At 34.2% G+C, this 13804-nt stretch overlaps 1 protein-coding gene across 4 annotated transcripts in view; it reads right to left on the bottom strand.

The window, feature by feature from the left end:
• Window positions 1–13804, bottom strand: part of DPH6 (diphthamine biosynthesis 6) — a 186076-nt gene that overhangs the window by 170090 nt on the left and 2182 nt on the right. For 3 of the 4 annotated variants that reach the window (XM_038136841.1, XM_038136840.1, XM_038136842.1), the window contains exons 2-3: window positions 11034–11128; window positions 8558–8751 (exon numbers count right to left, since the gene is read on the bottom strand). In XM_038136841.1, coding sequence (XP_037992769.1) covers window positions 8558–8751; window positions 11034–11128 — 289 coding nt within the window. Of the gene's footprint in view, window positions 1–8557; window positions 8752–10739; window positions 10842–11033; window positions 11131–13804 lie in introns of those variants that run through there. The other variant, XM_038136843.1, reaches the window with a different exon arrangement.

The raw sequence follows: 13804 nt of genomic DNA, 5'->3' as shown, positions 1-13804 counted from the left end.
AATTATTTTTATACAACAAATGGGCTTCAGAGATACAAATATTTACGAAAACAAATTTGATAAATGTTTTACTGTTAGTTTACATGAAAGTCTCTGTCTTTGATCTTATTTTGTTAGAAATAACCCAAATTACATTTTTTAATGTAATAAATTTTGAAGTGTATTTTAGCACTGCCTAATGAGAATTGCAAATAATATAAAACGGCCAGCTACAGAACAGTACAGAACAATTAATGCTTTTTACATTTTTCATTTTTGTATTTTAAAAGCATTATTAAGATGTGTACTATGAAACAGAAGTACTGAAATAAGATATGGATAGTATCGACCACTTAATGAGACTTCAGAGAAAAAGAAAGGTGTTACTTTTCTTTCACATTGTGGTGGCAAAACCCACAAGCAGCATGTCGTGCAGTACTACAGCAAAAAAACATGGGACTTTTACAAACACTGACTCAAACTCACATTTAAAGAGTACTACATGGAAGGTAATTTGAAATTAAGTGAGGCAATGGTTTTGTAATAAACAAAAGAATAAATGTTAACAGAAAAGATGCTCAAGCAAATGAAACATACCAGAAAATTGTCTGAAGCTATGTGAATGAGTGAACAAAACAAACAAAATCAAAACCACAGACGGTGCCTGTGGATACTCACTCACATCCACATCCATAAGAACTGTGATGGTAACTGTGAAAGAATTGTATCTCTAAGCATGCAAAGACAGATGTACTACATGAAAGGATACTGCCACAGAATATGAAAACCTAATTTTTTTAGAAATTGCAAAACCAGACAACTAAGTAGACAACTAAATAAATATATTGACTAAGCAAGACCTCAGTTCCCTCACAGACACTGTGACCTAGAGTTTCTAAGTGATTTCAGTAACTGTTTCAAGCAACTTAATAACAAAACAAAAACTAATGTTCATGTCAGAAATGGGTTTCATCAAGGTTTTGCCACTTCTCTTCTGCCTTCCAAATAGGCCCTGTATGTGCAATGCTATGCAGAAAAATTTGCTAAATTTCAAATTCATATAAGTTGTCTTTAGCCTTATTCTGTTCCTAAACCAGAATTATTTTAAAATTCCTTAACATTCTACCAGTCTAGTAATCTCTTTTCATCAGCATTGTGTCTGGCAAAGTTTCGCTAAAATATAGTTTCCTCTTATTTCTTATTTTATTGTTTCCAGCTGTTGATAAATATTTCACTAGTATTACTTTTATACACCTTTTTTAAGTATATGTGATTACAGGCAGACAGGCAGTTTGCACACATAAAAAACCCTAACAGTTTGTTAGATACAGAGTATTGATAAAAGAAATGCATAAATGTCTGTTAACCTACTATATACACTCTATGACAGTAGATGAAGTTCTCAAGGCATAAAACATGTTCCTTCTATGTAAAACTTAACTGCATTTGAAGGCAGAAATTTGCAGCATATTCCTAGAGACATGCAGTTGGATACAAATGGGGCTGCTTCGGAGACTGTTGTCTCTATGCACATCACTTAAATACAATTCAAACGATGAAAAAAGTTTTGATAATGTTTACAAAATTGACTTAAACATCTGAATGCATTTTTCCATTTAACTACAATAACGAATGCCAAAATGTTACTAGATAACTCTCTAAATATTCAAGATACTTAACAAGATATTTAAGGTTCCTTTCTCCCTATGCAATAGAACACATTAAAACCAATTTTACTATCGTAATTTATTCAAAGCTTGATTATGAGCAATAGCTGTAAGAAGAAATACAGCATTGTTGATTCATATACAAGCATTTCACTTAACTGCATTGGATAATAGATGTGCTCCTAAAGGAGTATAAAAGCAAAGTGATTAGAAGTCATTACTGTTAATTAGCATTCACTTTACATTTATAGGGATGAACCTTTTCTGTGTTGAACAAATGGAAAGCTTTTATCTGAAAATCTTTCAAACCTGGTCAAGGTAGGCACTGAAATAAATGTCAGTGACCAGTAAATTGAATTCAAAACAACAATAACAAAGAAAGCAAAACAAAATCTAAGGATGTATCATCATCCAATTAGTGAGATTCAGTTTTTAAACAGGAAAAGGTCTGAAGGGAATGAGCAAAACTGGAAACTCATACTTCACATTCTGCAATCTCACTGATAAAAGGAGGAAATGTGTGTTTATCAAACTTGCTGCGAGTGCACGGTTCATTTGGCGTCCTGTAAACAATGCCTGGCCGCCCATTCCCAAATGCATGTGAGAATCTTGCAACCCAGAACATCATATTCAGCAGGCAAGGTCACACTAGAGATGCCCTGGAAATGGGAAATTAGGAAAACCTGGCAATCAGAGGTTTCAAGCTGACCAGAACAAGCCCTCAGGGTTGCTTACCATCTTTCACCACCAGCCTGACTGTCTCTGCTTATTCAGTATTAACACAACAAGACAGGGAGTGAGTGGAAACAACTTCATGCACCTAACAGGGAGAAATACAGTGGCTTTTTTGTTTACATAGAGCTCAACATTTCTCACAGTAAGAAACTACCTCAAAGATATTGCCGAAGATCCCCCTTTGAAAAAAAAAAAATTAAAATCCTGACCCTGCCTGAACTAGTCGGATAAGACACACAGAATTTCAGGCATCCTATTGATTTAAAAAAATTTCCTTGTTCCCGTCTCATTTTAAAATTCATACAAAACCCCCTCAACAACTAAATAAACCCTGTGTTTTGAATGAAACAAGATATATAATTATTTTTACACTGCTTAAATCACTCCCAACTATGCAATTACTTATTACTCTCTTCCTTTCATTCGCACTTTTATTCACTGCTAATGACAATAATCATTCCCGAGGTGGAGGAAGCTATGGAACTCCAATCCAGAATTAATTAAAAGGAAAAATAAGATGATTTTAAAAATTTTAATCATTTAACACGATGAGGGTAAAGGGACAATCCAAATCCTTGCAGATAAAAATTTACTCATTATAAAAGGTGGAGGAAACAAGTCTATGAAAAAACACAGCAAATATTTTCTCTCAAAAAAAAAATTTTTGTCAAGAAGCACAATTATTTATTTCTTGTCAGTGTAGGCAACCACTTCATACAATTTCTAAAAGTTCCCATTTAACTTCCATGTTTAAAGACAAAAAGAACCATGCTAGGAGATGTGGTCTCCAAATGTTCATTAAATCTACACCATTACTAAAGGGCCCAATCAATAACTTCCATTGTTTTATCTATCACAGTTTCCTTCAACTGGGCATTGAAGATTTTTTACAATTTTTTTTCAATACTTATGGCATAATTTCACTTGCCATACAAAAATTCTGTATTTGAACTGTTGAATTAGATATAATCTATCAATATATTAAGGGCACAGTTATTTACAATAATCACAATGCAGGCAACAAAAATTATGAAGAAGTTATTTTTTTGGAAATTCAGCATAAATAAAAGTACCTCTTTGTATAATTTAATCTTTCTCCAAAATATTGAGAAATTCAACTCCGAGGTATTAATCCATGTATCTACAGACCATTCAAATCCTAACAGGAAAAATTTTCTTCAATGAAAACATAGGAGATCACTAGAACAGAACTATTCTGCATGCCTCTGAACTCTCTGAATCCCCTAAGTGAGAGGGGAAAGCCACTTACTTTGTCTGAACTCATGAACTACAGAAGTCATTTGATGAAGAGCATGCTGAGGACCTCAGATTACAGATTCTTCAAGTCAATCAGTATTCTACAACTGATAATTATTTGGCCTCTTTAAGACTCCTAAGGAATTCTGCAAACCTTATTTCTATGAGTTAGGAGTACACTACTAGTTTTTATCATGTACATACTACAACTGAAGCCACATATACCAGACATCTAAAAATCAAGTGATTACTCCTATATACTTTACAGTTTCTTTTATATGTGTCTTGTAACAGAAGACAATGAAGCAATGCTGTGACAGAATACTATACTACATTTCTTCATGTACTTTTCCAGGTAGGAGCACCCACATCTTTGTACAAAAGTCACAGCAATCACACTGAATCTGACTACTCATTTCACCCATTGGCCACAGCAGCTGAATTCTGGAGAAGGGTAGAGGAAATAACCATTTCCTTAGCATGGAAGACTATTAGCAACATCAAGGAACTGAAAGTTTTAGGTTCCATGATGGAATTAATCCCTATCTGAAGGTCACAAAATAACCTTATATTTCATCCATTCATCTCAAACCCTGAAGAACTGTTTCCTGAAGAAATCTCAGGGAGTTTCACTGAATACTGATAGGACCTAAGTTACTTCTATTCCACCCGAACCCACACAGCTCAAGTACTTTGTCTGAGATGAAATATCTTAACATCTAAAATGGCATTACTATTGCAATTTTAACTCAGACAGGAACACTTTCTGTCTCCACTAAACAGACTTAGACCGTTTAAAAAAATCATGATTCTGTTCTTAAAAAGTAATTATTAAATACAGGAGTCACACTGTATTATTAAGCTCTTTATTTCTGTAACTAAAAAATGCTACTAATTCTTAGTGACTGACTGTTGTAAGATCACTGCTCCAAAATGCAACCACATTTTAGAAAATAAATATCCTTTCCTTCCATTCCACATCACTGATGAAATGAAACAGAGCCACAACCAAAGGCTGGTACTATTCAAATGTTTCATACACTGTACATATCCAACATTAATATTTATTTTTCAGCTGATGATCAATGGATGATTTCATAATTATTATTGCTTCAGTCCTGAGAGCTAATATATAAATTTATTTCAAGTGAACTCCATACTTCTTGAAAGCTTGTGGGTTCTAAATCCACAAAGAGCATAATAAAAAAGCCTGACAGAAATAACAGGTTGAAACTGAAAATCCACGAAAAATCCATTTGCATGATTTATAATAAATATGGGTAAATATAACAAAACTCCAAAAAAAAAATTTAAAAAATACTTATTTAAAAAAGCAATTAAGCATGTCATCAAAAATTTGAAAAAGAAGCACTAGAAGAAAGACATTTTTACCTAGTTCAAGAATTCTACAAATTACTTCAGCAATGGAAACTTACCAAACAAAGGCAAAGACTTATGGAGTAGATAAAGCAAAGAATTTGTAAGAGGACAGAATTGTCTACTGAAAATAAAGTATCTTGCATTGGTGTATTTAGTATGGAAGCTGCTATAACCACGCCCTAAACAAAACTTAAGCCATAATTCCATGGGATACAGAAAACAATCCAACATTCAACCCATCTAATACCACTTGTGCATGTGCTTTCATGAAACATCACTGTATTACTTGAACAAGATCATAATTACATTGAAAAGGGGACAAAACAGTTAAATATTGCCTAAATTGAGATGTTGTACAAAAGTTTCACAAAAATGCCTTCATGCTCCAGTCTTTCCTGCCACTAGAGGAAAAGAAATACAGTTTCTCACCACATTTCAAAGACAGTGCCATTATAAAACCCCTAAAAGATAGTTCAGGTAACTAAGAAACTCTAGTGCTTACAGGCTTGGCTGGGAAAATCTCCAATACGGACAGTAACAAACACAGACAAACAAGGATATCAGTAATCCCTATTCAGTAACATGGAGAGGAGAATAAATTATTCTTTAGAGTTCAGGATTTACATGTCTCATGAAGTAAATATTCTACTATCAGATGAAGACTGCATTATAGATATATTTAGACATCATATAAATACTCGGTTATGTTTCACAATATGTACTGAATACAGAATCTAAACCATGGCATTAGGCAACTCAAAAAATATATAAATTTCCTTTATACCTATCAATCACCTGGGTTTGTGACAATAAAATTAATAGGTTTACAGTCAATGACAGTCAGTATCACTCACTAAGTCACATCAAGTAGAACAGGACTGTTGTCCGGGGTTTCGCAGAATTGTGAGGGAATATTTAATTCTTTAGAAATCTTGTTCTCACAGCACTGTTTTAAAAACATTATATACTTCCAAATTCATACAGGTTTTTTTTTAGGTGTTTTGTTTTAATTTTTTCTAAATAAGTACTTGCAACAGAAGTGTTCTTTGCCAATGGAAAGTAGGGTACAGTATGTGATTTTGATTTAGACACACCTTTCCTGTAGTCCTGGCCCCAAACTATTTACTGAAAAAAAAAAGAGCTATGTTATTTGATCAGTGTTTTAAAATTACAGTCACTCAAAGATGGTTTTGACAAGGCTTCCACAGAATTCATCCCCTCCCTTCAAGAGAATGCAAATTGACTTCTCTGTTTAAAACTATTAACATCTGGGGAAAAAAACTCATAAAGCAGAATCCTCAGTGATAAAGACTTAAATAGTAAAGCTACTAAACAGCAGTTATTAAAAAATATGAAAAAATAAAACCAGAAAGCTTTAAAAGTTATTGCTAACAAAGAAAAAAGTTAGCAGTCTTCTTAGAACTAAAATACCTTAGTTGCTGTAGTTTATTTCTCCTCATAATTTTGCAATTATTCATCAAAATATTCAAGACACTTACCGAAACTTATGTATCAGAATTTCACAGCTAGGCTGTACTGCAAAGACATCATTATACAAAGTCTAACATAAAGGCAGTATATTGTTAATATTTATAACTTGAATATATAATATAGTGGGCTTAATATTTCTATACAGGAAATAAATAGTTTTTTAGTTCCAGACAACATGATAACATCTCTTTCATCTATAGTTATAATTATCATGTACAAACTTCCAAAGCAGAAGTTGTCAAGATTTAACACTAGCATTAATTTATGTCAGGGATCCATTCCTCCAAAGACAGCAAGAACTGTAGAGGAAGTATCATCTTAATTGCCACTAATTTGCCCATTTTTAATTAAATTGATCAGTAATTTATTACCTTACCCAGCAGCAGAAAGCTGTTAGCATGCAGCTTTAAGAGACAGTAGATATCAGTCTCTAATACTATCGTGGTTCAAAAATAATTTAAAACTGCTGTATCATATTTCTTTCAATTCCTGTATTGCAGGATATGCACATTCCATTTAAAACCTCTGTGAAGCACTCTAGAGCATAATCATAGAATCATTTAGGTTGCAAAATGCCCTTGAAATCATTGAGTCCAACCATTAACCTAACACTGCCAAGTCCACCACTAAACCATGTCTCTAGGCACCCAGTCCACACAACTTTTAAATGCATCCAGGGACAGTGACTCAACCACTTCCCCAAGCAGCCTGTTCCAATGCTTGATTCCCCTTTCAGTAAAGAAATGTTTCCTAATATTCAACCTAAGCCTCCTCAGCACAATTAGAGGCTGTACTGCCTACATTAACTATTCTACTGCTCTGTAGTCTCATACTCCAACACAGGTCTATGATCTTGATTTTATGTTAGAAGAAGAGAATTTCCTTGCCAAAAATGTTTACAAGATGCAATACTTGACTCCAAGATGGGTCAGGAAGTACTCTGCATTCAAACCACATTCTTAGGTCTTTTCTACAATTTGATTTTTTTTAACTGGATACAGATTAAAGCCTTTAGTATTTACGTTCATGAATCTCAATTTTCATTTTAATGAAGGAAAGCGAGATAGAAAATGTTCAATACCGACAGGAAGGCTACAAACACCTTTATCAGAAGTTTCATTAAGTAGTCTATACCAGTTTGATCAATAAAATCACATATTTCCTTTCTTTAAAATAGCATTTATGACTTTCTGAACAGTGTATCGGTTTTAGTACCGCGCACTGCAGTAATCAACACAATTAGCTGGAATGGACATAACATGTCCACTCAAACACTGTAGAAAACCTCTAGGGTCAACAGGAGGTTTTCTATTTTTTTCAATGAGGTCTGATTTAGTATTGGTAGAAATAAAGTACTATATGAAAGATTTTGAAAAAGACCAGAGAATAAATTTTAAGTGGTTTAGAAAGTGGGCTCATTGTCTCTCTTTAATTCATTTTATAGCTAAAAAGGATTGATATATGTTATTGCTACTGTGTCATATATTAGAATATAATCACAGGACTACCAGAATCAAAACTATCATTGTGAAATATTCTGTAATACTTGGAGAATGACATGCAACATACAAACAAATAACAGATTCTGGTTTACACATCCTAAGTGTACTCAAACGGAAATGTCTAGACATTACCTCCCACACATTCCTAAATGCACAAAATCCAAAAGATCTCTCATTACAGTAATCAAACGACACATTATTACAAGTGCAAAATAAGCTAAATATTCTATTTATAGATGATTGTCACAATTATGCTTTTTGTACATGCCATGCTCCTGTTACAGGTGTTTTCATTAAATAGGAAAAAGGCTTTGGCTTGAAATGAAGATTAGTAAGTGTGATTTACACTGAGGGAAAAGGAATATACTTATACCATATATTTACAGAGAAAAGAAGAAGAAAGGAATAGAAATAAAACCTGTAAAAGTCTTACATTTTTTTCTTAAAGTTTTCCTTAAATACCTAAGTGGATCATTTACTTAAATTTGTAAATGAATTAAGCAATATAATTATCCCCAACTATATAATTGTTTTCAATCAGCATACCTTAACAAGTTTCATGAGATGGTAAAGGTCTTCAACCTCATCTTCCTGGCATGCAGTATACACTCTTCCAGTATTTACACTGGTACCTTTTATAAAACCACGATAGAGTGGCAAATCCAATGCATCAGCATATAGGTCAATGGCATGGTGTCCTACTGTCTGATACATATAGCTGTCCAATTCATCTGTCTGCCCTGCCACAATTAAGAAACAACCATATTAGGTGCATTGTTGCAACAATTACAGATAATCACAATACTACAAAGTACTGAGAAAATCTAAATGTTAATATTTTTCAGTTCACAAACAGATGTTTGGTGACAACACCACTATAAACATGGAAAGAAAAAAAAATAGATTTCTCCACCCAACAGACGTATGGAGAGGAAGACATCTGTCACAAACATGCTGCCTATTTGCAAATTGTGGTGCCTTTCCCTCTTCCTGCTTCATCCAAAAAATCTCCTATCGATTCAATTCTGCTTCCATTCACATGGTAATTTTAATAGGAACACAGGACAGAGGCACAAACTTCAGATGTATTTCAATACACTCAGATCAAGAAATCTGTAAAGCACTGCAACACTGAGAACAAGCTATAGGTTGTCAAAATTTACAAAAACTTTACTGTTAAAATTGTTATCATGGTCATCACAAAATGAGACTATCTCTGATTAGACAGAATAAAAGTAGACCACTATAATGTTTTGACACTGTTTAATAAGAAAAAAAGCTTATTTCCTTAACCATGAGAAAAAAATTAACCAAATTTTCTTAAAAGCAGTTTGTAGCCAGAAGATAAGGAAAAAGCAGCTAAAAATGCAGGTATCACAAATTAGAATTACATCTCAAACTATACAATAAATCATTTACACATAATTTTTTTCCAGATAATATTTCTAACAGATTGATAAAATAATAAATTATTATTGGTGGAATCTCCACTTTATTACAAGCTAACACAGTTCACTATTTTAATGCTAATTTGTAACTCTGGTACTTCTCTGAATTTACCTAGCGACATCAAGCATTTCTGCTGTATACTTGTGTAGCACATCTTGCAAAGAAGAAGGTCTGTAACTGACCACATTAACTAGTTTGTGATGTAGAAATTAGGTCAGTCACCTTTGATGCCACACAACAGATATGGTTCTGCACAAAACAGGCAAATCCAAACCCCTAATCACAACTAACCAACCTAGACCAGAAGAATAGACTGAAAGGAAAATTCAGTGTTTTCAACATACATGAACACGACAAGGTCTTTAAGTGATATTCTGCTTAGAATACACAGTTTCTTTATTAATTGCGACTCTCCAGGCAACAGTGGTACAAGATAAAAAGAATGGCATAGAATTCACCATTGCCTGAAGCACCTCAATTAACTTTCTATAAAATTTCCAACTACACGCTTAAAGAGAGCATTTTATGATTTTAATGATAATATTCTACATTTCTGATGAGGATAAATTAGTTTGAAGACAACATATTTCAACAAGATTAGAGATTATTATGTCCTAGCTACTCATAAAAATATTTTTTCCTATACTCTCCTAGCATTTGCCAGTTCTGCCCGTGACTCATTTGTGATGGCAGCTCCCTTCTTCCTTCCCTTTCTGTGTACCCTCCTACTGTACAGTTACCAAATACCACACTTAATTGCTTAACATATGTTGAACAGCGAACCTAGTTAACATACTTTATACTTCAGCATTCTCCCCTACCAACTGGAAACAACTCACTTGCTTTCCCAGTCTCACTTCAATTTATCCTTTAGTCCAATATACAAATACCTAGCTCACCCTCTCACCTCACACTGACTACCTGAGTTTCTCCCATCCTTTTTTATATAAATAAAGGGGAGCCCATGAGAAACTGATCAAAAAAACATTCCAGCGTAAAAGGAAGGAAAAAAGCAGGAAAAATACATGTATCAAGGTCAATTCCACCCCACATTAGTTCCTCAATGCACCTTCAATGCAGTTCACAGATGCTGGGTTAGAAGAACAGAGAAAGACACACAAAGATAAAAAAGGATGAGCAGCAGCACAATGGCACTTTTTTGGCAGCTGGAATGGTTTACAGCACTTAGTTTAGCACCAGCTTAGAGCATTTCTAGAAGTACAGTGCTAGTTTTGGTTGATGACATCATCTATCAGCTTTTAGCATTTGTGCTACTGACCTCACACAACTCCTTTGTTTACCAGGAGGATATCAATATTCTCATTTTCAAACTGTGTAAGCCTTTTTTTAATTGATCTTCTCTTCTTGTAGGTTTTTTTCCCTTAAGGAAAAACACACTTAATACATCTCCATAGCATTTTCTTTTTTATACCTCTTTCAAGTTTCTACATTGGCTTTCAATATGCAAAACCAGACAAAAACACATGTAGGAACTTAATTCAGGAATGGTTGTGATTCCGTTGTTTCTAATCTATTTTTTAAAAAAATCCTGTAAGAAATGTGGCTTTCATACCTGTATTTTCAGCAGGTCTTAAATTGGCTAGAGCAACGATCTGATGCCCTGCAGCAACACACTGCATCATATTGTAGCAACTGTCCTTCCCACCACTGTAAGGAAAAGAAAATAGTGGCAATTAATAGTACAGATAAAAGTTTTAGCTCCCTATAACTTTTAAATAGCTGTTCAAAAATAAGTGTTACCAGAGCTGTTTATAAAGTTTTGAAATATGAAGAGCTGTAGAATAGTAACAGTAGAAAAAGAATGATTTCATCATACCTTTACTACATATGTATAGTGCCTAAATACAGTAACCATAAAGCACATAAAGAGTTTTGTATCTTACTATTAATCTGAGAAGTTACATGAAGAAGAGCCACTGACACTGGAAGCTCCTCAAAGACTGTCTTTTATTCCAGAGACTAATTACTCTGTACTCATTACTAGTTAATTTGGACCAAAACCCCAAAATCTGCTCCAGTGAGTTGCCACCATTAGTAATCCTTTTAAATTAGGTCTGTCATGTAGAGGTGATGCCTAGGGACACATTTTTAGTGGTGGACTTGGCAGTGTTAGGTTAATGGCTGGACTCAATACCTTAGAGGTCTTCTCCAACTTCATTGATCATATGTCAGGAATAACATTTCTCCATCATGGGATATGTTGCTCAAACCTTCAACATTTTGAACATACTTGCCATTCTCAAAAACTTTAATTATTATAGGCAGTAGTTTCAGTTGACACTGCATAGAACATATGAATTTTTTACTGCATTTCACTGCAAATAAAAATTATTAATGCTAGTAAAATAAAAATATAAAACCAAACATTACCATACTCTTGTTTGAGGCCAAGAGATAATACTGCAACACAGAAGATACAAATAATTTTGACATTCATTCAAGATCTCCAGGAACCTTTTCTGCTATCAGTGAGGAAAGAACTCTGTTCTCTTGATGTAATTGAAAAAGTATCTCTATTGATTTTAATCAATAGAAAAAGAAACATTACAATCTACAATAAAAGTGCTCTAGAATACACACTGCTTAAAAGATCCACGTTCAGACTCGCGGCCTTCAAAGTACAACTGCAGGTGGAGATTCTATGCAGCTTCTTTAAATGCCAAGGCACAAAAACCATGGCAGGAACTGCAACAGAGATCTATACAAGCTCTGTAAAACTGCATTTTGTTTAGAATCATTGAGACATGCACAGGAGAACATATAGTACAAGCAGTCCTTGCTACAATAGACTGTTGTGTTCCTTGTGGTCACACTATTATTATTTCTACCTGAAAGGGAGCTGGAGCAAGGTGGGGCTTGGCCTCTTCACCCAGAAAAAAAGTGAAGATCAAGAGGAAATGGCCTCAAGCTGCACCAGGGCGGGTTCAAGTTGGACATCAGAAAGAATTTCTTCATGGGAAGGGTTGTCAAGCATTTAAATGGGCTGCCCAGGGGGTGCAGTTACCACCCCTGGAGATGTACAAGAAATGACTGGACATGGTACTTGGTACTGAGGCCTAATTGACAAGTGGTGATTGGTCAAATGTTGGACTTGAAAATCCTGGAGGTCTTTTCCAAACTAAATGATTCTGTGATTTTGAAACCAGCTTCTTCAGAATTTCCAGCTTTAAGCTCTCCCTTTTATTTAGCCCTCTACACAAAAGCTTGAAAGGGCCCTAGAAGAATGTAACCCTTTAGCTATTCCCCTCAATCTCTGCTGCTATCCATGCAAAAATTCTGCATGCTGTCTTGAATTTGTTGTGTAATTTAAACCTGAAGTAGAAATGGTGTAAAACATGGCATCCTTTTGCACTGAACAGACTTTCATAAAGCAGTTGCTTCTGTTTCAGTGCTAAAAAGTATATATAAATATAACAGAATCCTACTTGGAGGGTCCATCTCTACTTAACATTCTTCTAATGCATACCGCCAACTTTCATCTAGCCTATATACAGACACAAAAAAAAAATTTAAATCATACATTCATTAATTTTGGACACCGTTCTTGATAGCTTGAAAATGTAGACAGTATTCACTTCATAATTTGAACTTCCAGGCTTAACAGAGTAATGAGACAAAGACTCTTTTTTTTCTGAATAACTTTATGCTAAAAGATAAAAGTCTCCCACTAGTTCTGATTTCAGCCACAAACAGCACTTCAGAAAAATAATTGTATGACAATAAATAATTGCCTATGCTGTTTACAGCATTGTAATATTTTTAAAAATTTGAAATCAAAAATTAAAATGTCACTGGAATAAATCTATTAATCCCTTCAATTAATTTATGTGTACATATACACATAAAGACATTTTAAGATTAATATTGATATCCATATTGCTTACATTGGACCACCAGTCAGTAGCTGAAAATCTGTGCTAACTGAATCACATGCTACTGTCCTGTTATTTATTCCCTGTATTATTTACCATAGCCCTAAAAACTACCAGTACCAAGAAACAAACAACATGGTGCCCATCCACAAGACCTTCCACATAAAATGTAAAACACAATATGATTAAGACCAATGAAACCAGACAGCCCATGCCCATGGGAGGAAGGTGGACTCAGAACAGTCCACAGAAGGGAGATGAAGACAAGTACTGAGATAGCCTGGGGACCCCTCTCAATTCCCAGCACAAAAAAAATCACAAGGCCTTTTTGTAGAAAGCTCCAAAGTGAGGCCAGTCAGAGTTCTGCAAGTATGTTAACAGGCAAGCTTATAAATAAAATACCAGAAGAAAAAAAACCAAAAAAACCCCTGGGTAACTGTGAAGATATGAA

Source organism: Motacilla alba, chromosome 5 (genome assembly GCF_015832195.1).
Source record: "Motacilla alba alba isolate MOTALB_02 chromosome 5, Motacilla_alba_V1.0_pri, whole genome shotgun sequence".
NCBI lineage: Eukaryota > Metazoa > Chordata > Aves > Passeriformes > Motacillidae > Motacilla > Motacilla alba.
Note: the sequence above shows the minus strand (reverse complement) of the source record. Positions and strands in the feature narration are given on the sequence as shown.